Source organism: Fomitopsis serialis, assembly GCF_022376445.1.
Source record: "Fomitopsis serialis strain Sig1Antser10 chromosome Unknown B0H18scaffold_44, whole genome shotgun sequence".
NCBI lineage: Eukaryota > Fungi > Basidiomycota > Agaricomycetes > Polyporales > Fomitopsidaceae > Fomitopsis > Fomitopsis serialis.
In genome coordinates, this window is record NW_025955004.1 from 115,775 (window position 1) to 135,763 (window position 19,989).

The 19,989-nt window shown below is 54.9% G+C and overlaps 7 protein-coding genes across 7 annotated transcripts; 3 read left to right on the forward strand and 4 right to left on the reverse strand.

Moving 5' to 3' along the window:
• Positions 1-700: 700 nt before the first annotated feature.
• On the forward strand, positions 701-4,930 carry B0H18DRAFT_1177823 (Dna2-domain-containing protein; the record flags this gene model as incomplete). The annotated part of the gene is made up of 12 exons (XM_048035945.1): positions 701-988; positions 1,045-1,155; positions 1,220-1,304; positions 1,355-1,791; positions 1,855-2,445; positions 2,502-3,440; positions 3,497-3,618; positions 3,885-4,083; positions 4,116-4,156; positions 4,206-4,478; positions 4,503-4,506; positions 4,556-4,930. The coding sequence occupies 12 exons, from the start codon at positions 701-703 to the stop codon at positions 4,928-4,930; spliced, it is 3,465 nt and encodes a 1,154-aa protein (XP_047892180.1).
• A 59-nt stretch (positions 4,931-4,989) lies between these two features.
• Positions 4,990-7,624, reverse strand: B0H18DRAFT_1013645 (ARM repeat-containing protein). Its single transcript, XM_048029118.1, has 9 exons — positions 7,257-7,624; positions 6,880-7,199; positions 6,491-6,819; positions 6,309-6,440; positions 6,071-6,256; positions 5,880-6,018; positions 5,631-5,823; positions 5,308-5,570; positions 4,990-5,260 (listed from the first exon to the last, which is right to left on the reverse strand). Exons 1-9 carry the CDS (start codon positions 7,528-7,530, stop codon positions 5,153-5,155), a joined length of 1,944 nt encoding a protein of 647 aa, XP_047892181.1. The 5' UTR covers positions 7,531-7,624; the 3' UTR covers positions 4,990-5,152.
• Positions 7,625-7,702: 78 nt separating this feature from the next.
• B0H18DRAFT_1095217 (uncharacterized protein) lies at positions 7,703-9,328 on the reverse strand. The gene is made up of 3 exons (XM_048032411.1): positions 9,209-9,328; positions 8,981-9,154; positions 7,703-8,926 (listed from the first exon to the last, which is right to left on the reverse strand). Exons 2-3 carry the CDS (start codon positions 9,126-9,128, stop codon positions 8,007-8,009), a joined length of 1,068 nt encoding a protein of 355 aa, XP_047892182.1. The 5' UTR covers positions 9,129-9,154; positions 9,209-9,328; the 3' UTR covers positions 7,703-8,006.
• Positions 9,329-12,366: 3,038 nt separating this feature from the next.
• Positions 12,367-13,081, forward strand: B0H18DRAFT_955698 (uncharacterized protein; the record flags this gene model as incomplete). Its single annotated transcript, XM_048042383.1, has 4 exons — positions 12,367-12,493; positions 12,549-12,698; positions 12,738-12,994; positions 13,049-13,081. 4 exons carry the CDS (start codon positions 12,367-12,369, stop codon positions 13,079-13,081), a joined length of 567 nt encoding a protein of 188 aa, XP_047892183.1.
• A 1,162-nt stretch (positions 13,082-14,243) lies between these two features.
• Positions 14,244-16,236, reverse strand: B0H18DRAFT_1013692 (WD40-repeat-containing domain protein). Its single transcript, XM_048029119.1, has 7 exons — positions 16,134-16,236; positions 15,600-16,068; positions 15,437-15,541; positions 15,233-15,383; positions 14,777-15,175; positions 14,620-14,723; positions 14,244-14,570 (listed from the first exon to the last, which is right to left on the reverse strand). Exons 2-7 carry the CDS (start codon positions 16,064-16,066, stop codon positions 14,438-14,440), a joined length of 1,359 nt encoding a protein of 452 aa, XP_047892184.1. The 5' UTR covers positions 16,067-16,068; positions 16,134-16,236; the 3' UTR covers positions 14,244-14,437.
• Positions 16,237-16,444: 208 nt separating this feature from the next.
• Positions 16,445-17,155, forward strand: B0H18DRAFT_1085611 (uncharacterized protein; the record flags this gene model as incomplete). The annotated part of the gene is made up of 6 exons (XM_048031938.1): positions 16,445-16,525; positions 16,576-16,673; positions 16,721-16,797; positions 16,852-16,919; positions 16,972-17,043; positions 17,096-17,155. 6 exons carry the CDS (start codon positions 16,445-16,447, stop codon positions 17,153-17,155), a joined length of 456 nt encoding a protein of 151 aa, XP_047892185.1.
• Positions 17,156-18,196: 1,041 nt separating this feature from the next.
• Positions 18,197-19,429, reverse strand: B0H18DRAFT_450273 (uncharacterized protein). The gene is made up of 3 exons (XM_048038145.1): positions 19,171-19,429; positions 18,841-19,115; positions 18,197-18,785 (listed from the first exon to the last, which is right to left on the reverse strand). Exons 1-3 carry the CDS (start codon positions 19,318-19,320, stop codon positions 18,413-18,415), a joined length of 798 nt encoding a protein of 265 aa, XP_047892186.1. The 5' UTR covers positions 19,321-19,429; the 3' UTR covers positions 18,197-18,412.
• Positions 19,430-19,989: the final 560 nt, after the last annotated feature.

Here is a 19,989-nt window from a genome sequence, read left to right on the forward strand (position 1 = left end):
CTAACTTGAAGCGGCCCGTTCCAAGTCTAGAAGTGGAGAATAAAATGTGTATTCAGTGTCCGTTGTTTTGTGACCGCAGATTCACGAGGCCTGGCAGACCAGAAATGCGCTTGATAGAACCTGTTCTTCGTCGGCGATTCTCGCCACTGCTTCAATGGCAAATGGATGAAGTAGCTCGATTCATGTATGGGACACGTTCAGTGAGTAACTTTGATCATTAGAGACAAGATGCAGATAGCACGTTGTTTTGTTTCTGAGGGACGAAGTGCGACCGCTGATGATTTATGGAGTGAGTAGAGCAGGCTGAAGTTCAAGTTCGTGCTACACAATTGCCGCCACACTCAACGCGATCCCGTGCAGCACGTGATTCAGCCACTGAACGCGTCAATAGGAACAAATAACGCGTTGGCAGGCCTTACGCGTGCGCGACGCGCTGACATTGCAGACCACTCCCATCTGCATCCTCGCCTACGTAACTTGCTCACTTGCTGTGTATTCTGTCTCAGATAACCGTTTACTTGAGGGGAAGTGCAAGGCAGTATTACGCCTACCGTCTAAGTTACCGTACCCCCCGCGGTGAAGCCGCTCGCCACCTCCGTAGAGGTGACTATCGATGTTCTAGAGCCATATATCTGACCTACCTCCTATAGAAGCCGGTGTTCTTACTAGCGATACCTCTTCTTCCACTGAGACACTCACAATGCCTCCTCTTGCACGGACAAAAGAAGAGGAGGACGACTTCATGGCTGCCATACTCAACGAAGGACCGAAACTAGAGCCTCCAGCGACACCGAAACACCGCTCTTGTCTTAAAACTGAATCTCCATGCACTCATCGCGCTCTCGCGACATCCACTCCATCTGCGAATGTCTTCGCCGCTCACGACGTCGACTTCGCAGAACTGGTGGAGGGCGCGGAAAACTGGGATTGGGACGACATGAACTCGGATATACTTTCGCCCAGGCGTACTCGGTCCCCAAAGAAGACGGTATGTTTGCAATGTCTACGACCGCTCATGACGTCGTACTCACCTTAGGCCTTCAGCCCTCGGCTGCTCGGATTGCTGCTCCAGCGCCTGCGTACGTCCCTCCCACTCGTACTCGCTGCGTAGTCAAAGGCGTCGAAGAGCGTCTCTCAACTGGCTACCTGCAGAAGGTATGCACGTCTGCCACCTCCGAGCCATGTCAATGCCCTTCCTTTACTGACTCGATTATGTCAGGTGTTAGCCGTGCAAGTAATACCGGGAGAGGAGCGCCGTTGTGTAATCCTACAAGACGACTGGGTTGACACAGATATCCGCCCAGGTATGTCTTCATCGCGGTCTGCTTGATATCTGCCTTAGACTGCTCTATAGGTGATGTCATCAATGTACTCGGGGACTTTTCAGCCCCCGCGTCCACATCCAAAGCCGCACCGGTGCCCACGATCACGATCAACGCTCACAAGAACCTATTCATTCACCACCCCGACCTCCTCATCACCGCGACGGCTCTCTCCACAGCATCGCAATGCCGTCGCAAACCGTTGGTAACGAGTCTGGTGCGCAGCTCGGTAGACGTGACGCCTTCGCTCGTGTGGGGCAACATCCTTCACGAAGTCATGCAGGCGTGTCTGTGCGAGGGTCGGTGGGATGGACCGTGGATCGAGACCCAGATTAACGAGGTCGTGCGGAAGTGCCTCGGAGACTTGATGCGCGTCAACATGGGCATCGAGCAGGCTGTCAATGAGGTCAGGCTCCGCGCGCAAGGCTTGCGGTCCTTCGCAGACAAGTACATGGCGGAGGAGCCGAAGGTCGGTGCAGTCGTTTTGCCGGCTGCATCGTGTCATGCTGACCCTGGTGTGCTCGCTGTCTAGCCCGAGGCGATACTGACGAACACACGGGCGGCCAACGGACAGACCTCTCTTTTGGCCATTGGCAAGCTGCACGACATCGAAGAGGATATCTGGTCCCCGACGTACGGACTGAAGGGAAAGGTCGATGCATCTGTACAGGCCATCATCGTCGACACAGATGACGGCCCACGCGACAATCCGTTCACAAAGGCTGGGCCGCCGCGCAAGAACGTACCACAGACCTGGACGATGCCCTTTGAGATCAAGACCGGCCGCGCAGTCGCAGGCATGGAGCACCGCGCACAGACGATGCTCTACACGCTGCTCATGGCTGAACGCTACGGAACGGAGGTGCCCAGCGGGCTGCTGTACTATACGCGCAGTGACGAGGTCGTGCGTGTGCCTGCGGTCAGAAATGAGGTCCGCGCTCTGCTCGTAACGCGCAACGAGATGGCAGCGTATATGATGCGTAGGATGCGGACTGGTGGTGGCGGAGGAGGAGGCGAGAAAGACAGTGTCCTCGAGGTCGAGGCGTTTTTGCCACCCACCATCGACGATGCGTGGCAATGTGGGAAGTGCTTTGCCTTGGACACATGTATGCTCTATCGCAAGGTCAGTTCGTTCTTCATTCGGAATGGTCAGTCGAATGCTGAGGTGGCTCCATGTAGACGGTTGAGAACGTCGTTGATACCGCTTCTCCCATTGCCGATATCTACGCTCTGAAGACCGGTCACATCACCCCAGAGCAAGGCGCGTTCTTCAAGAAATGGGAAGCCCTGGTCTCTTTGGAGGAACAGGATCTCGTTCGCTTCAAGAAAGAGCTATGGACAATGGGTGCACAAGAACGCGAGCGGCACGGTCGGTGCTTCAGCAACATGGTGCTGGATCGGACGTATCACTGGCGGCCGGAAGCACAGACCGACAGCAGAATCCACGGCTATACGTATCGCTTCTTCAAGGAATCCCTCACACAGACGTCATCTTTCACACAGTCGTCACTGCTCAATGGGCACATGAGCTGCGGAGACGCTATCACCGTCTCTGTTGAGCCCGACCTCCTGGCATTCGCAAAGGGATTCATCGTCGATCTCACTCCGCAGGAGGTCATTGTCGGGGTGGATCATGAGATCGACATGGAGGCCGTCAGAGCTCGGATCCGCGCCAACCTGTTCGAGAATGTCATCTTCCGCATCGACAAGGACGAGCTATTCAGCGGTCTCGGACGTATACGGGACAATCTCGCACAGCTCTACCACCCAGACGGTGACACGAAGCGACTGGAACTCATCGTCGACCTGAAACGACCGGAGTTCGATGAGATTGAACAGCTAACGCTTGACAAAACGGCGCGTTCTGCTATGAACAAGCTGAATACCAGTCAACAGATAGCTGCAGCGAAGGTGCTCACCGCGCAGGACTACGCGCTCATTCTCGGAATGCCGGGGACTGGGAAGACTACCGTCATTGCAGCCATCATACAGATGCTGGTCAGCCTGGGGAAGACTGTGCTGCTTGCCTCGTATACGCATTCCGCCGTCGATACTATCTTGCTCAAGTTGAAGCACGTCGCCGACTTCGGCATCCTGCGCATCGGGAACTTGGACAAGGTATGGTGAACAGGCTTTCCTTGACGCTCCAACTGATGACATTCCGCGGCATGCAGATGCATCCTGACGTTCACGAATTCACCCTCGCCAATCGCCGCGTGGCAACAACGATGGAGCAACTCGAGCACCAGGTCATGTCACCCCCAGTTGTCGCTACAACATGTCTATCTATCGACCAGTAAGCATCGTCGGGTCGCCGTAATGTAGCGTCTAACGACTCTGTAGCCCTTTGTTCTCGCGGCGCAAATTCGACTACTGCATCGTAGACGAAGCATCGCAGATTACTCTGCCCACTTGCATAGGACCCCTGCGCTTTGCAGACAAGTTCGTGCTAGTTGGAGACCATTTCCAATTACCCCCTCTGGTGGGCGAGAATAGCATGGCATAATGGATGACGATGTTAACGGTCGTCTATGTATAGGTCCGCAATCGAACCGCACGGAGAACTGGCCTCGAGGTGTCTCTATTCAGGATGCTTTCCGATACACATCCACATGCGGTGGTTGACCTCAACGAGCAGTACCGCATGAACGCCGACATCATGCTCCTCTCGAACAAACTCATCTATAGCGACAGGCTTCGTTGCGGTTCCGAAACTGTGGCCCAACAGTCTCTGAAGATACCAGATCCCACGTTCTCCGTGGTTTGCACCCGAAGTTGTCTCCCTGCGAGAAGGCGGGAGGTATCTGTTGGCTGGGTCAGTTGTTAGACGAAAGGTACGCAGTAGTCCCGTATTCCGATGCTAGTCTGACCGTCGTGGCTCAGGTGCAAAGCCGTCTTCGTCGACACAGACGCTGTGCCCGCCTACGACTCCCCCGTAGGAGACCTAGTCGAGAATCGTGTCGAAGCGCGTCTCGTCTACCAGGTCACCGAATGTCTGATCCGCAGCGGGATCCGGCAAGACCAGATCGGTGTCCTGTCCCTGTATCGCCAACAGATCAAGTTGCTCTCCCACCTTCTGCACCATAGGCAAGAGGTCGAGATCCTGACCGCGGACCGGAGTCAAGGAAGGGACAAGGAGTGCATCATCATTCCATGGTGCGCTCGAACGATGACGGACAGGCGAGTGTTGTGTCTCGAACACGCATATAAGTGACGTGCTGACCCGTTTGTAGGTGGGAGACCTGATGAAGGACTGGCGTCGCATGAACGTCGCGTTTACGCGGGCCCGAGCTAAGCTCATCATCGTCGGCTCACGGACGACGTTGCAAGGCACGCCCCTGCTCAAGGAATTCCTTCAACTCATGGACGAGAAGGACTGGATCCTCCCGCTGCCCCCGAATGCCCATGAGATGCATACACTCCCGGCCCTGACGGACTCGAACATGAAGAAGCGTTCTGCTGACGACCTCGCGGAGCCACTGTCTCCTGACCGCAAGGAGAACACCCCAACGAGGCCGAATAAAAAGGGCAGAAAGTCCGCCATCGCGGATGAGGCTATCTTGAAGGGTCGGTCGTTGTTGAAGGATCTGATGAATGAGTCGTCGTGAGCTTGTGTCTGGCAATGGGACTGTCTTATGTAGCTATAGCCAACCTCACTACAATTTATCACGCATGATGGATGGACAGAACCCTGTACATTAGTCGCGATATTAATCACTATAATCCAAAGGAGGTCCCCGTAGCAAGGCTCGCGCACCAAACCGGTTCCAGCAAGGCACATAGCAAAACAGATGTGACGAATTACTTGAGGACGGCATACGCGATCACGATCACAGCGGCTTCAACGCCTCGAGCAGCACCGCACACCCCTTCCCCTTCGCATCCGCAACCTCCTTCCTCACACCCTCCGTGAACCACACACTTACAGTCTTCCTCTCCTTCGCCCCTCCCCGTCTTTCGCCAGCTGCTCGCATAGCGCAGCGACGACGAACGCGCCATCCCCGCGCGCCATTGCCACCGTCGGCTCACGCCCAACCAGCTCGACGAACCGTCTCGCGAAGGCCGCTGCGGACCAGTGCTCCGCGGGTTCGATCGCCTTCGTAGAGTGGTTAAAGTGGCCGCCCTGAAGGAGCGTCTTGTAGAGACGGGACGTGTGTGGGAGGGAGATGGGGTGCGGAGAGATCGCTTCGGGTGACGGGTATGGTGCGGAGAGGGCTTTGAGGAGGGTATCGGATGCAGGCGACTTGTCTATGTGGTCGGGGACGTCAGCACGTTTGATTGAAAGCAAGGTTGACGAACACGACGTACCGCCCTCAGCGTGGAGCATGACCTCACACACGACCAAACTCCCGCCGGGTTCGCGCGCGACGTCCGCGCCGCTCTCTGCGAGCCATGAGAGGAGACCGTCGCTCGCTGCCTTGCGGATCTCGGCGGCTCGCAGGGCGCCGTCTTTCTTGCTCGTCCGTGCGCGCACTGCATCCGTTTCTGCCAGCGTCGCGATCTAACGCGGAGCGGGTCAGTGGACAGTATGGAGTACAGGAGGTGCGACGGGTATACCTGCGCGGGTGTGAAGTGCCGCCTTGTTCTTGGTGCGACCAGATAGATGAGTGCACGGCGGCCTTGTGGCGACGTGTAGAGGGTTGATGCGGACGCTATCATGTCTGACACTAATGACTTCGCCGTCAACTTTGTGTCACTACAAGTTACAGTTAATGAGTGTCTCATTGCGAGTAGAATGCACGGCGCACTCAATCACATCCAGGGCAGTGAAGAGCACCAGCTGCGCCTCGTCGTCGGTGCACATCCGCTGGACGTGCGGCTTGATCGTCTTGACGATCTGCTTCCTATCCTTCGCGGTGCCGTGGGCGATGAACTCGCGGACAGCGCGACTACCATCTTTCGTGTGGACCATCTCTGCGATGAGGTCCTGACAGCTGTTATAAGTCAGCAAGGAATCATGTGCGCGCAGTCATAGGAGAACCGGACCTCTCGAATATCTCCCGCCTGAGCTTCTCCTGCTCCGCCTCGTCCTCGATTGAAGCAACCGCGGACAGGTACTCCCAAAGAGCGCGGTGGACAATCGCGTGCGATATCGCACCCTTGTCAGGGTTATTGGAACTACAGAACGATGAGCATCAAGGCGGACGGAAGCCCTCACTGGCACTCACATCGTCACGAGGTTCTCCTTCACAGCATTCAATACCCTCTTCCTCCGCTCACCCTCGAGCCCCTCCAGCACGCCCTGCAGCCCCTTCTTCGCGCGCTCCTTTTCCTCCCCACTCCCTGCTGTGACGCTCACCACTAGATTCGCCTCCTTGCCGTAGAAATCGCGCAGAAGGATGGATCGTTCGTATGCATTCGCATAGAGCTCGAAAGCATCTGCCAGTACGCTGGATGCTTCGCGGTGGAGAAGCAGGCGTAGGATGTGGCCCTGGAACTCGCGTAGGATCGACGCGCGATGTCCGGGGCAGAAGCGGACGAGCTTCGTCACCAGGAACTACACGCAGTCTAGACTTCAGCACCTATCAAATTTGACCTGCAACGGATGTCCACGCACCTTAGAGTACTTGTTCTGCGACAGCTCCTTATACCTCCCCTTCAGCTCCTGGGCGATCTCATTCCGCTCCTTCTCTCCGCCATAGCGCACGACCGTCTGTACGATCCGGCTTGCGTCGTGCTTCAGCACGATGTCTTTCACATTTCCACGGATGACGTCCATCAGCGCGGTTATGTGTTTCTCGCGTTCCGCACGAGGGATGTTCTTTTGGTGCGCCAGGCGCCAGGTGCGTTTGGCTTCTACGAGAAGGTCAGAGTGCGGTTTTGCTGCACGCCGTTCGCTGAGGAGTACACGCTGGGCTTTGTGGGATTCTCGTGCGGCTGCGATGTGTGACGTATGAATTAGAAACTACAATACAGGATTTACAGAGCACTCACCATTCGGATCCTTCGCGGGTGCGCTTTTTGACTCTCCGTCCTCCTCGAAGTTGTCCCCTTCCTCCTGGAGACCTTCCTCTCCCGATTCGTCCAATCCTGACTCCTCATCTTCTGATACGGGCTTTGTAACAGGCCTGCTACGCTTCTTTCCCTTGTCAGATGCAGCTGTCTCCGACTTGTTTTTGCTGCTCTTTTCTACGTGCGGCCTCTTGGCTTTGGGTCCGGCTTGCGCAGGCGCAGCCCGTTTCTGTGATGATTTTGTGGCAGATACCATGGCTGAGTGTGCCTCTCCCTAGAGGCGTTCAATGAAGCAGAAGGAAGATTGTGAATGCCTGGGCGACCCTGAAGTTGGAGGAGGAGGAGGAGGCAGGGCGCTTGCAAAACCGAGGCGCTTGTGCGATCTTCAAATTCACACTCGCTCATATTGTGTTGTGATCACACTTGCACTTGCCAGGCTGGTCTCTCTACTGGCGGTCAAACCCAATTCGTGTGCGGTGAACCTGAGAGGTTGTGCATTTTGGTGTGCGCGACCTGGCTCATTCAGATATGTACGACGGTAACGTAGCCACACCATCGAAGACTGAACGGGTTTATTTCACGAGCCACTAGAATAAATATTGCCCAATAAACGGATGCAGCAGTAGTGACAGATTGGCCAGCGCAGGTCAAGAAGTACACAACCTTCGAATACGAGAGTAAGTACCTGCGAAAGCCTCTTTTCCGCCCACGAAATCACAATAAAGAGTGTCCTTAAGGATTGTAGACGTTATTGCCGGGGTTCAGCCACTCGAACACCGTCGTGCCCGTCTCCTGCGCTCCGCCCACGGGTCCCCCAGTCGCGCTGCCGATCCAGCGATGGTAGATCGCCTGGTTCGGATTCGCACCTTGCGACTTCAGGTCGAACGTGTACTCGTCTCCATTCGCAAGCGTGTAGCTGAGCGTGAAGCCAGTCGGGAGGGTGAGGCCGCCGTCGGTGTACGACCCAGTGGGCGTCGCGGTGCTGATGTCGGTCGTGCGGCCGCCGACGACGCTGCACTGGTTCTGGAGGACGACGCCGTCCTTGGCGAGGAAGCCCGTGCCAAGCTGTAGCGACGAGTTGACCGGCTGCACGAGCACCGCGGACATGTCGTATGAGCCGACCGCCGCGTTCAGGAAGTACCAGCTGCTGACCGCCTCGTTGAGCGCAGCCGGCAGCCAGTTCGCATCGTGGTAGGCCGTGCCCACGAAGGAGAGCGCTGTGCCGTTCACGGTGAGCGTCACGTTTGCGGTGCCGCCTGGGATCGTCGTCGCCCACCCGAGCTGCTTGTAGAGCAGCTGCTCTGGGGTGCTGAGAGACTGCGACGAGGACACAGCGGAGTCGAAGTAGGCGTCGTCGGTGTTGTTGCAGCCAAAGTGGTGCGACGTGCGTGAGGTAAAGGAAATCGAGGCCTCGATGCCATAGTCCGCTGCGCTCACTGTCGCTGACAGCGAAGAGAGATCATCCGTGACGGCGAACTCGCCAGCGTCGCCCCACTTTCCGGTGACAGCGTTGCCCGACGTAGTGACAGCGCCGGTCGAAGTAGGCACGTTGAAGTTGAAAACCGTGCCGTTGGCGAACATGCCGTTGATCGTGATGTAGTACTCAGGCTGGCCCGTCTGGGTCGCAGTAGAGCCATCTGAAACCGGGTAACCTGGCGACAGTAGTATGTGAGTGTCTGGACTGTTCGTGAGACTAATGGTCATACCTTGGTAGTACAGAACTTGCACGTTCGCTGGAGGGTTGTCGCCCTCGACGTCTGAGGCAAGAGCCTGGAGGTACCACCATTCTACGGCGGTGCTGTCCGCAGAGGTGCTGATGTACTGGCCATCGAAGGCAGTCGTGCTCCTTCGCATAGGAGGGGGCCTAACCACAGCCGCACCTGGAAAAGCTACTTGAGAACGTACACCCGCAACACAATAGACAGGTTACTTACCGGCCGTCGAAAACCAAAGAGATGTAATGAGAGAGAAAACGGGAACAGCGATCGAAGCATCCTTGAAGTCGAAAATGGAAAGCGAGAGACGTGAATGTGAACGACTGTTGCGGTTCTGGAGACTAATGCTGCCTCTTATATGCAGACCGCGGGTGTTGGATCTACATCACGCTGTCCCTGTTGAGCGGATCGACAGGGTCCTCAGTCCGCAATGTTGCCAGTATGAGTCCATTGCGAGATCGATCCGCAATGGCGCTCACCCCACTCATCAAGTCGCCTGCAGGGTGAAGAGGTCAGCGCCTAGGCTGAATGACCACGCTGCACACGGGATGCATGTTGTCTGGGACTCGGGAGTACATCACGAAACGGTTCCAGACTTTCCGGCAGTGGAGGTAAGCGACGACCTAACATACCATTGCGAAACTCCCCTCGTCATGGCTTAGACGTGGTACACAGCTTGAAGACAACATGTTGCGTTCGAATGCACTGGATCATGACCCGAGAACGATGCGATGGGCTCTACAAATGGTGATATTAGACTTTACCTCCGTATCAATACATGCAAATCATAAACCGATCGTGACGCACCGATGCTGCATCGCATCCAGTACACCATCAAAACGGGATCCAGAGCCACCGGGGACACTTCGTGTGTGGCGACCACAGAAATGATGCGAAACCGTCTCGCGAGTTTCACACATTCGAGGATGTTGCGATGGAACAATACTGCTCTATGGTGTTTACGCGTGTGGTAGTTACAATCCAGGTAACAGGCAGTCTTGGCTGTGGTCAACTATGAGCCTGAGGCCATGGAAGTCTATCGCCCGACGTACCAAGTGCTGTTTGGTGCTATGCTTCGAGTTATCCTTCAATGAAGTTGGCTCGACCGACAAGCTCAGGCGACCTTAATTTACCGTATCAAGGCATCCTGTGTACATGTTATTTACGCAAGCTCGAGAGGTTCCAATTGCTTGTCGGTTTCGAGCTGACTCCGGGGCGGTCTAGGTGACAAGGGCAGTGTATATACACGGCACTCCGAGAGGTCACATTTAATGCATGAACTACGTTCAGCTTCAAGTACTAGTACTGCTGCAATGTCCCAAGAGGTGATCAGACTCCAGGCCCCGTCGCGAGCATGCTGATGGGTCGGAGAGTAGTAAAAGCAAGTGCGCTATCGCAATCGCAGAGTTGTCGCTGTATACAAGATGTCATGTAAGTGAGTAGTTCTGAAACCATCGGAGGCATCGCCTGGCGGACAGTCACGTGATAATGTTTTCGTGGCCAAATAGTGATCAACTCATTTTGGCCGGATACAGAAAGTAATAGCTTCTTCATTGGACAGCCATGTAGGCGTACTTGACTCGGTGTTCTACACTACCACCATGCATAAACTCAGTAAGTGCGGAACCATGGATGACATGAACTTAGCCATAGGCCTTAGTATCCGAATTCGTGACCTGTAACACCGCACCTCAGGCTGAGAGGGTCGCACAACCGTGGGCCTCTGGGCGTGGAAATTGTGAGTATCTTCAGTATGCGCATGCCTTCTGAGTCGTCCTTAGTCTCGTAGTGCGAACGCCGAACGAGGCAATTCTCCGATGGAAGTACATTCAACACGCCGCACACGACAGTGCCGTCATGCAGGGCTGATATTGGACAGCCTGGATGGCGTCGCATTTCGATGGCCGTGCGCCACTATCAGGGCCGCAGTTCCCTCGAGTGACGAGCGCTCTGACATATGACGGGCATCTTGACCACTGGTGGCCCATCTGTCGGAGGTCAGCGTTCCCATGATACAACGCATCGCATGGTGTGACGGTGTGTGGTCTCTCCCACCCAACATGATTGCTCTCAAATACCTGTGACAAGATCATACGAGAACATTGAACAGTACGTCGTGGAAACTACGACGGCGCCCTTTGAGCTTATAGCTAATCCTATCGTGCTCGCGGGTCTGCTGGACCGCTAAATGACCTCTGGCAGCTCGGAGATGTCTGATCATTTGAATTTCAGAGTCTGAGCTGCCAACTATCTGACAACTGCGTTACTGAGCGTAGCTCTCGACTACTTCACTCTCTTCCGACTGTTCATTCAAATTGCTCGAGAACCCTGCAATCCTCGTGTCGACGCATGTCGCTGGCAGCAGATTCAGTGATCAACATGGCTGCGTGAGTGATCCTCTTGATTTTCTGCGAAGTTATGGAGCGCTGAAGCCTGCTGAAGCATCGTCAGCTGTTATGATTGTTGACCTACGGTGGAGGAGGCGCGCTGCATGATACGTCTCCACTAAAGATGATCATTTCAAAAGCACTAGTCGTATATGTAGAGTTGGTATGCGCTCGGTGCCCCCTCCCCTGTACTCCCCGGTTCTTCTACTTATCTTCTTTGCCGCCCCTTTCTGCTGTTGTGTTCTATTATAGTTCTTTCGCCCCAGGTTCCAGAGATGTCCTCGGCGTCAGACTCGATTGACGCACCATTATGGCAGGATCTCATGACCGGGGTGAATGACTACCGCGTCGTGCGGTCTTTCTGGCGTACGTCATTCCCCGCTGTACTGTATGTCAGCATTGCGTCGACATGCTGACCGCTCCCCCAACAGTGGCTTCATTGACGTTACTCTTCTACGAGATTAGTGAGGGACATCGTTCGCTGCGGGACTACTCTTGACTGACGCCCCTGCGAAGTGGTGACGTATGACGACGAGATGGGGAGATCAACCATAGTCTGCCAACGGTTGAGCTCACAAGTGATAGATCGAATTTATGTGGCATGGCCGATTTGTCCGGACTCGGCTCCTGTACTTTGTCGTACGGATTTCACTTCGCTCGGAGTATTCTTGTACTGAGCTACTGACGGTTGCAGAACCGCTATTTTCCGTACGCCATTCTTCTATGTAGCGCTGCACGGGAACTAAGTGGAATTGCCGTGCCTAGGCTCATAAACCTAATGTGAGGATTCACCCGCCTTTCGTGGAAGTGTTGTGTCTTACCGATACAATCGCGGAGACAGATTTGCTAACATATGTATGCCTCCTCCCCCGTCGTTGGCGTGAACAATGTTATAACCCAGAACATTGTAGTCGAAGCAACTGCTCGCAGTTCGGATCTCTCAGTAAGTGCTCATAGCCTGCGACCGGGCACTTCACTTAACATCCACTCATGACCACAGCTGTAAGACATGCCTCCACAGCCTTCCCTTGGCTAAGCAGCCCTGTATATCTCAGTTGTAACTTTTGGTACCAATGGTTCCTATACGCCAACTTTATCATGCGAATATCCATGTCAGGTGTGTAGCACATCCTCGCCTCAGCCTCAACTTCATCGTGCTGACATCAACTCAGGCATCCTGATAATGAGACTGTACCTCATGTATCGCTGCAACCGCACTCTCTTGATCACGCTCTGCGCCATGCTTATCGTTGAGCTTGCCATCGAGACCACCCTTATTGCCGAAGTCATCTACGGCCTCAAAGGCAGGTTCAACGCAACGGGTGCTTGTCATTGACACTGACACGTTTCGCCCGGCGCAGATATAATCCTCCCAGCCGATAGTTTAATCTCGACATGCGTCGCCGACGGGATCAAGAAGTGGGCGTGGGCGTACTGGGTCCCCGTCATGGTCTGGGAATCGCTGTTGCTCGCGCTCTCCCTCTATCGCAGTGCGCAGCAGGCGCGCGAGGAGGCAGGAACTCCCCGCCTCATGGTCGTGCTTCTGCGGGACTCGGTCCTGTACTTTGGTGGTGCTCTGGCGTCGATTCTGGCGAACTTCATCGTATGGAAGGCCCAGGTAAGACCCGGCGCAGCCACGTTGACTATGAAAGGCTCACGCCCTCTCTAACAGGTTACGGCTTTGTTCTTTGCACTGATTCCGTAGTTCCGTCGGTGGAGGTTATCTATGTGGACGAGCTGACAACAAAAGCAGGGTCAACATTGCGCTGACCTCCGTGCTTGGTTGTCGTATGATGGTGAGTGTGACGGAGTCTGGCGGGATAATCTCACGACAATTTGACACTACACGAAGCTGCACATCGCTCGTGCGGGTCGCAAGCACCAAGAGGCGATAGCAAGCAGGCCTTTCCGCAGGCTTCGCGCGGGTCTATTGAGGACGAGGACGAGGACGAGGACGACGAAGACGGTGGCGACAAAGCTCGGACCCGAAGCGTAGGCCACTCTCGCCTTTGGCACAGAGTCCACGTACATCATCTACGGCCCCTCTGAAGAGTTCGACCTCCGATCATCACAGCGCCTCGCCAAGTCAGTCACTGTCCTGCTCGCCCGAAACAAGTGCCGGTGCGTGTGACGATGTCATCGATATCAGCAGTGCCGCATCTATTCGGTTCAACTGGGACATCTATGCAAAACGGAATGACTTGTACCAGTAGATGATTTCGGGGACTGGCCCGTATGTACCAATCTTCGATGTACCAACAGCACACCTACCTCTACAACAGCTGCAGAGCAGATTTCACACCACAGCGCTGCACGATAGATGAGATTCAAATGAGAGGCGTCATTGCCCGGAATTTTCGACAATGATCGAGCCTAAACGATAGATGAGGCGATTGCTCTCCCTGGTCATCAAATTCACGAGAATGCATAGCCACGCCGGCGAAGCATCAGACATGTCGAGCAACAGAACAATCGATGTAGGCATCGTCCACACAACATGATGAAGCACAGACACAGTTCATCATTGCGCTGATCGTTTGAAACGATCCAAAGCGGAGGGCTTCCGATCCACTGACTGCCCGGCAGCGGCGGCCCTGGCCTTCTGCTTCTCCTTCCTCTGCTTCTCCAGCTTCGCACGGACAGCGAGCTATACAAATAGCCGTCAGACTCAACCCTTGCCTCACCGACAGATGACGCAAAGACGACGCACCGCTTTGGGATCGACGACATTCTTGCGCTGCTTGCGGAGGTACCTCTTGAGCGCCTTGTTTTTCCCGCGCATCTTCTTTTTCTCCTTCTCCTCTTTCGTCGGCTTCAAGGCCTCGTCGTCGTCGTCGTCGCCGCCCGCAGCGAGCCCTTCGTCGCCACCCTCCATCTCGTCCGCCTTGCCTGCACACGGAGGCGCTCTAAGCGCGGGAGGCGCGCGAAGGGGATGTCGGGTTCGCCGCCGACAGCTGTGGTCAGTTTGAGCTCCGGGGCGAGTGAGCCGACGAACTCGGGGTCGAGGGTGATCATGTCCGGTTGGATCTGGGAGGCAGTACTGCTCAGCCGTCGTTTCGGGTCAACGATAATCAAATCTACGCACCTTGTCCAATAGGCCCTTGACCTCCCGCTCTCTCCTTGCGCGCTTGTTCTCGAACGGATCTGCTTCGGCGCTGTCGAAGTTGGGCTCGCCGGAGCCAGGGACTAGAATGCTTGACAGACCCGCGTTGTGCCCGATGGTGAGGAGATCGTGGAAGGGACAGAACGGAGGGAAGTGAGTGGGCGATGGGTACGGCATGAGTGAGGTAGAGAGGTGGAGATACGGCCGGGATGAACGGGGTTTGGATAGATGGCTTGGTGTACACCTAAAAGATGCCGTTGAGACGATGGTCACCGAGTTCTCATAGCAGAAACCTACGTTGACGCTCCCGCCTGAGGCAACGGCCAGCGCGCCTCTCTGGCTCCATTCTACCTCGCCTCCTCCGCCTCTCGCGTTCCACGTCCGCACCGCACCTTTCCAATTCCGACAGTCCCAGACCTTCACTAGCCCATCCTGACCTGCCGTCGCCATGTACCTCCCACCTGTGCTCGGATCGACACTGACACTCGCGACGGGCCCGAGGTGTGCCAACAACCGGACAGCGGGGTGCGGGAGGTTCGGCGTCCAGAGGGTGACGGTGCCGTTGGCGTGTCCGAGATGAATGACCGCGTTGTGTGCGTTTTGAGTCATGGCGCTTGGCGCACCGAGTTTTGTGCGATGCTCGACGAGCAATTGACCCGTAGAGGTGTCTTGGTATTTGAGATAGCCCGCATTACCCTACGAATGCCAGGATGTGAATGTTGTGTTCGGGATCTGGTGAAGAACGAGACGTACAACGCTAGCAAGGAGCCAGTGGTATGGGAGAAACTCAAGCCTTGTGGGCTCAATATGCGACTTCAGTTGGTGCAATTCGACACCGTCGCGGTCGTAGATGTAAACATACTTCTGCTGAGCCACCGCAAAGTGCGAGTGGTCATGAAGGAATCTGCAGACGTACAGGTGAGTGGAACGGGCTATAAGCGTAGGGTGGATACCGACGTAATGTCCCGGCATGTCTCTCTGAGTTGTAGCTCAGCATGCATCGTCCCAGTCTGCCAGTCAAACGTCGCGACATGGCCTTTTCTACCAACGATGGCAAGATGTCTGATATACCGACATCAATTACTGCAGACCCTCGCACGTCCAAGCTATCACTACGCACCTTCCATTCCGCGTATAACTCGCGCGGTACGGCCCACCATCTAACTTCCACTCTTTCCGTCCTTGCGCAGCTTCTTGCCCTGCCGCTTGTGCAATCTCGTCCTGACCAACCCTCCAAGTCTTCTCTAAGTCTCCCTCCACCTCCATGAGCCCCGCCTCCTCCGTGAGTAAAAGCTCTGCATCCTTCACCAATGCCCTCGCCCTCGCGGATTGCGATGACTGTCTCGTCAGTTGGGTTCGAAGCTTCTTGTCCTTTACGTGACCATATTTGGGCACGTTTTCCGGAGGAGGAGACGTCGGTCGAAGAGACTTTGGCAATGTGGTATGCAGGGACACCGAGCCCAGCGTGCGGTCATCTGAAGGACCTGGACGTGATGAGCTCGACTTCTTCGCTGGTTCATCCTTGTGAATACGCCTCTTCTTCGTTATTGGGCGTACCGCATCTGCTTTGGCGATGAGGGCGTCCATTTCTGGCTAGTTTTCAGCTGCTGTACCAGAATCCAGCCCAGCGGCAGAGCAAGTATACGTTGATCACAGATAATCAGTGCCAACTGCTCCCAGTGGTCGTGCGGGGCCCTGTGTCAGAGTAGGCCAGAGTTAAGACCGAGGACTTGCAGGCAGGCACCTCCGAAGCGAAGTTAGCAGGCTGCACGTGATCGAGGTTCTAACGATGCGCAAGATGCAATCGAGATATGGGATCTCTGAACGCCACAGTCTTGAACGCTGTGCCCGTGTCGGTCGGTGAACCAGTGTACGATATCGAACCAGTGCTTGTCTATCGATTTGTTTATAGCATATTACATAATGTGCGTGCATATATGTGCCTCTGATGCTTGAACTTGATGTATGTTCAAGGCCTCCGAAGGTTATACGAAGCGCAAGCCGTTGACAGTGGTCAGCGATGATTCCCCAACACCACCGGTCGTCGTGAGTCTCTGCCATACATAGCCTGAAGTACTCTAATTGTTGATGATGAGTCTCTCGCGGAGCAATTCTCGTACAACCATCTGCCGCGCCCCTTCAAGAATCCAGAGTACACGAAGAACACGAACCGGAGAACCAAGAACTTGAGGCGGTCCTCGCGCAAGAGCGGGAGCGAGAGCGGCTGGAACGAGAACAAAGGCGACAGCAAAGAGAGGAGCAGATGGACGTTGACGGCGTAGAGAAGGAATACATCCCTGACGAGGACATGCCAACTTGTGCGTCGCATGCTGCACCCGGATTGACCTCCGGTCCTTACAGCTTTGCTATAGACTCTTCTATTGAAGCGCCACCCTCTGTTCTTCCGCAAAGGAGATACTGTGATATCACAGGACTAGAGGTGGGTCAAGTATCTGTCAGTTGAGCGGTTCGGGTCCTCAGTCGAACTACAGGGACCATATACTGACCCAGCGACTGGTCTACGCTACCACGACAAGAGCGTATATGACATGTTACGTGGTTTGGTGAGCTACCTCATACCCTAGGGGTGCTTTTTCTCACGTCGTGGTCCGTCAGAGTGCAACAGCTGCCAAGGACTACCTTGCTGCGAGAGGCGTCAACCCGATTGTGAAGTGACTACTGACCGTGCTGGAGCCCTTGGAGACGGACGTTTGGCACGTCGTCAACTGTATCAGATTGCAATTGCCGCTCACTTGTGCTAGTGTGTATATTATGTACGATCATCTCAATGGCTTACATGTCTGCTGCCAGGCATGTAGAATATGCTCTCGACTCACCCTTCGCACACTCTGCTGTTAGGTTATCCACCACCAGCTGGTGTCGACAGCCAAATGCTTCAAGAAGTTGTATTCACAAGGCTTCGTCCTTGCGACTGTCTTATGCACATCCGTGCATTTCGGTAATTATGGTCAAGGACCGTACAATACCCGTACCGTAAGCCGTGTAGTGATTTATTTCAAGACCATCAAGACTAATCAATTCATCGATGCAGCCTAACCGCGATCAGCGTTCTTCAAGAGTACTTTGCGCCTGAGCTGAGTTCCAGTCAGGGTTGTACATCGGCGGTAGCGATTCGGGCACTGGTCCTGCGTCTTCTTCGTGAACCGGGAGCACTGGCGGTGGCGGTGGTGGTGATGGTGGTGGCGCCGGCGCCGGGGCTTCAGCTGATGAGGAAGAACCCTCGACTATTGCACCGAGGATGAGTGTCGAAGTCATTTCTTCCGACTTGCGATACGATGAACTCGCCACACGGGGAGGCCGGTCTGCAGCCTCGATTGGTGGAGAGCCAGGTGACTCTACATACGCTTTCATGTCTTGTGGAACATTCCGCTTCAGACCGGGCTCTTTGGCGCATGGACGGATGATTGACTCACATGGATCCGTAGCCATCTCGGGAGCGCGAAGATCTTGCACGCCGACACTAGATGGAGGAGCATCCTGCTCGTCCGGCTTCGGTTCCGCCAGGTCCGGCTCAATCTCGTAACTAGCGATGCTCGCTCGCCTTCTACGGAAACGCGCGAGTGCAATGAATGCGATCAAGACTATCCCCGCAACACTCCCTACCTGCGGAGCGGTCATGAATATATCAGTCGATAGCAAGCCAATTGTCACTTACAACGATGCCAGCGACGGCTCCGCGACTCAAGTCTTCATGCGACGCGGCCACTGAGACGGATCCCGAATTGGTAGGATTGCCTGCGAGACGGTTTGGCTTGAGACAGTGGTAGAGGACAAGGATGATGTGCTGTGCCGCGTTGGCGCATCAGCAAGCGATCCAAGTTGAAGGACCGAGAACCACGTACGGAGGTATGGCATCAAACAGTATTACTTCACCCACGTTGAACTCCTTCCCCAACTGTGCATTGGTCAGCTTCACCGTGTAGTTCTGGTTCTGTTCAACCCAGTAGCCAGGTACTTGATTTCCTCGATCTCCACCCACGGCGTCGTGGCGTTGAACAGGTGTGTCCTAGTGTTCGGGCTATTCGGCACAGGAGGATCTATGTCCACCAGGAACGTGCCCTGCATGGGGTCAGTTGCTCCATACACAGCGAACCCTACGCTGGAATTGACTACGAATGTGACATAGTCGCCCTGTTTGGTTGTTAGGATGATTGGCTCCAGCCCATTATTTGGCGCGAATGCCAAGTCGCCTTCCCATGTGCCGTTCGAGTTAACGGTGAAGACAGGGTTAATGGCGGGAATGTCTTCGATGATAGTGGAAATATTTGTTGCTTTGATCGACGAGCTTGCTCACAAACAGAGAGTCAGTCTGTGTATAGTGCGCTATCGACAGGACTCACCCAGGCTCACCCATGCCGACTGTGATAGTGGCACCAGTGATGGTGACAGGGCCTTCTTGGACGGTGAGTGTGAGCGTGTTCAGTCCATACGGCAAGCCGCTCTCGCTGTACAGCACGCCTCCAACCACTGCGGTGCCTTCACCCGCGATCTTGCTTGCATTCCAACTCCTCGTGATCGTATATGTCGCGTTCGCTTCCCCGTGCAGCCAGACCGCTGTACCCGCCCATTGGAGGGCGACCGAGGCGTTAACGGCGTAAGTAGTGAACGAGGATTCCTGTGATTCCGTGAGTTACGGATGGATGTATCGGAACAGCATAGCCTCGACGCACTATCGTAGTAGTGTTGTACGCGTACCAAGAATCATGATCTGTACCATAGTGCATAGGCTCTGGGCCGCTGCTGTATCCACCCCGATACGGCAAGTAGTAAAAGAGAGGCGACTTGTCGTCAAAGGAGATATTGTAAGGCTGATACGACATATCAGGGACACTCCGTAGGCTCTCGATGCAACCAATGAAATGGGACAGAGCCTGCAGAAGGGCTAGCGGGCATCCGTCGAGGGGCACCCCGATACTTGGAGCACGACAGCCGATCAGGCGGCATGTTCGTTATAAAGCCTCGAGCATGGCCTGCTGCCCTGCGGATATGAAGTCCGAGTCCTGTGAACAGTCTCTGATCATCACAGGCCAGAAGGGAACTACCTTGCGCGCGTCTGGGGACCACACACAATAAGCCGGCATGCAATCAGCTCTGTGACTAGCATAACTCGTCTGGATACGCAGTCTCACCATTGACGACCATCGGTGTTGTGTCTCTTCTATAGCGTCGCCTGAGTGATCTAACACATTGCACTCCCATGGTGTGAGTGACTAGACATAGCATCTATAGCAGCAGAATGTCAGGAAGCTGATGTGACAGGTTGGCTCGTGCGAGAGTATCATTACCTATCAGGTGTTCATAGAATCGTAGAGACACAGCATGCATCGATGGTGCAATAAGCAGTGCTGCCACGCACACATGCGCCCACAAACGATGGTACTAGATAATCAACGAAGGCGCTCACCGCCAACGGCCATGAAACAGACCTCCTATTGCATGGCTGTACAGCACGTATCTGGCGAGGATGGTTTGGGTCAATGGTCATGATA

Bases quoted from the DNA above. Each gene is read 5' to 3' on its own strand.
- B0H18DRAFT_1013645 (XM_048029118.1), bottom strand. From the start codon at position 7,530: ATGGTATCTGCCACAAAATCATCACAGAAACGGGCTGCGCCTGCGCAA. The intron at 6,441-6,490 runs GTGAGTGCCAGT...ATCGTTCTGTAG, and splicing joins AAGGAGAACCTCGTGACGAT to TTCCAATAACCCTGACAAGG. The intron at 5,824-5,879 runs GTATACCCGTCG...GCTCCGCGTTAG, and splicing joins GGCACTTCACACCCGCGCAG to ATCGCGACGCTGGCAGAAAC.
- B0H18DRAFT_1013692 (XM_048029119.1), bottom strand. From the start codon at position 16,066: ATGGACGCCCTCATCGCCAAAGCAGATGCGGTACGCCCAATAACGAAG. The intron at 15,176-15,232 runs GTACGTCTCGTT...TGGCATTCGTAG, and splicing joins ACTGGCTCCTTGCTAGCGTT to GGTAATGCGGGCTATCTCAA. The intron at 14,724-14,776 runs GTAGGTTTCTGC...GGCATCTTTTAG, and splicing joins CCTCAGGCGGGAGCGTCAAC to GTGTACACCAAGCCATCTAT.
- B0H18DRAFT_1095217 (XM_048032411.1), bottom strand. From the start codon at position 9,128: ATGCGAAGGAGCACGACTGCCTTCGATGGCCAGTACATCAGCACCTCT. The intron at 8,927-8,980 runs GTATGACCATTA...TACTGTCGCCAG, and splicing joins GCAAGTTCTGTACTACCAAG to GTTACCCGGTTTCAGATGGC.
- B0H18DRAFT_450273 (XM_048038145.1), bottom strand. From the start codon at position 19,320: ATGTCGTATCAGCCTTACAATATCTCCTTTGACGACAAGTCGCCTCTC. The intron at 19,116-19,170 runs GTGCGTCGAGGC...ACGGAATCACAG, and splicing joins CGTACAACACTACTACGATA to GAATCCTCGTTCACTACTTA. The intron at 18,786-18,840 runs GTGAGTCCTGTC...TTTGTGAGCAAG, and splicing joins GTCGGCATGGGTGAGCCTGG to CTCGTCGATCAAAGCAACAA.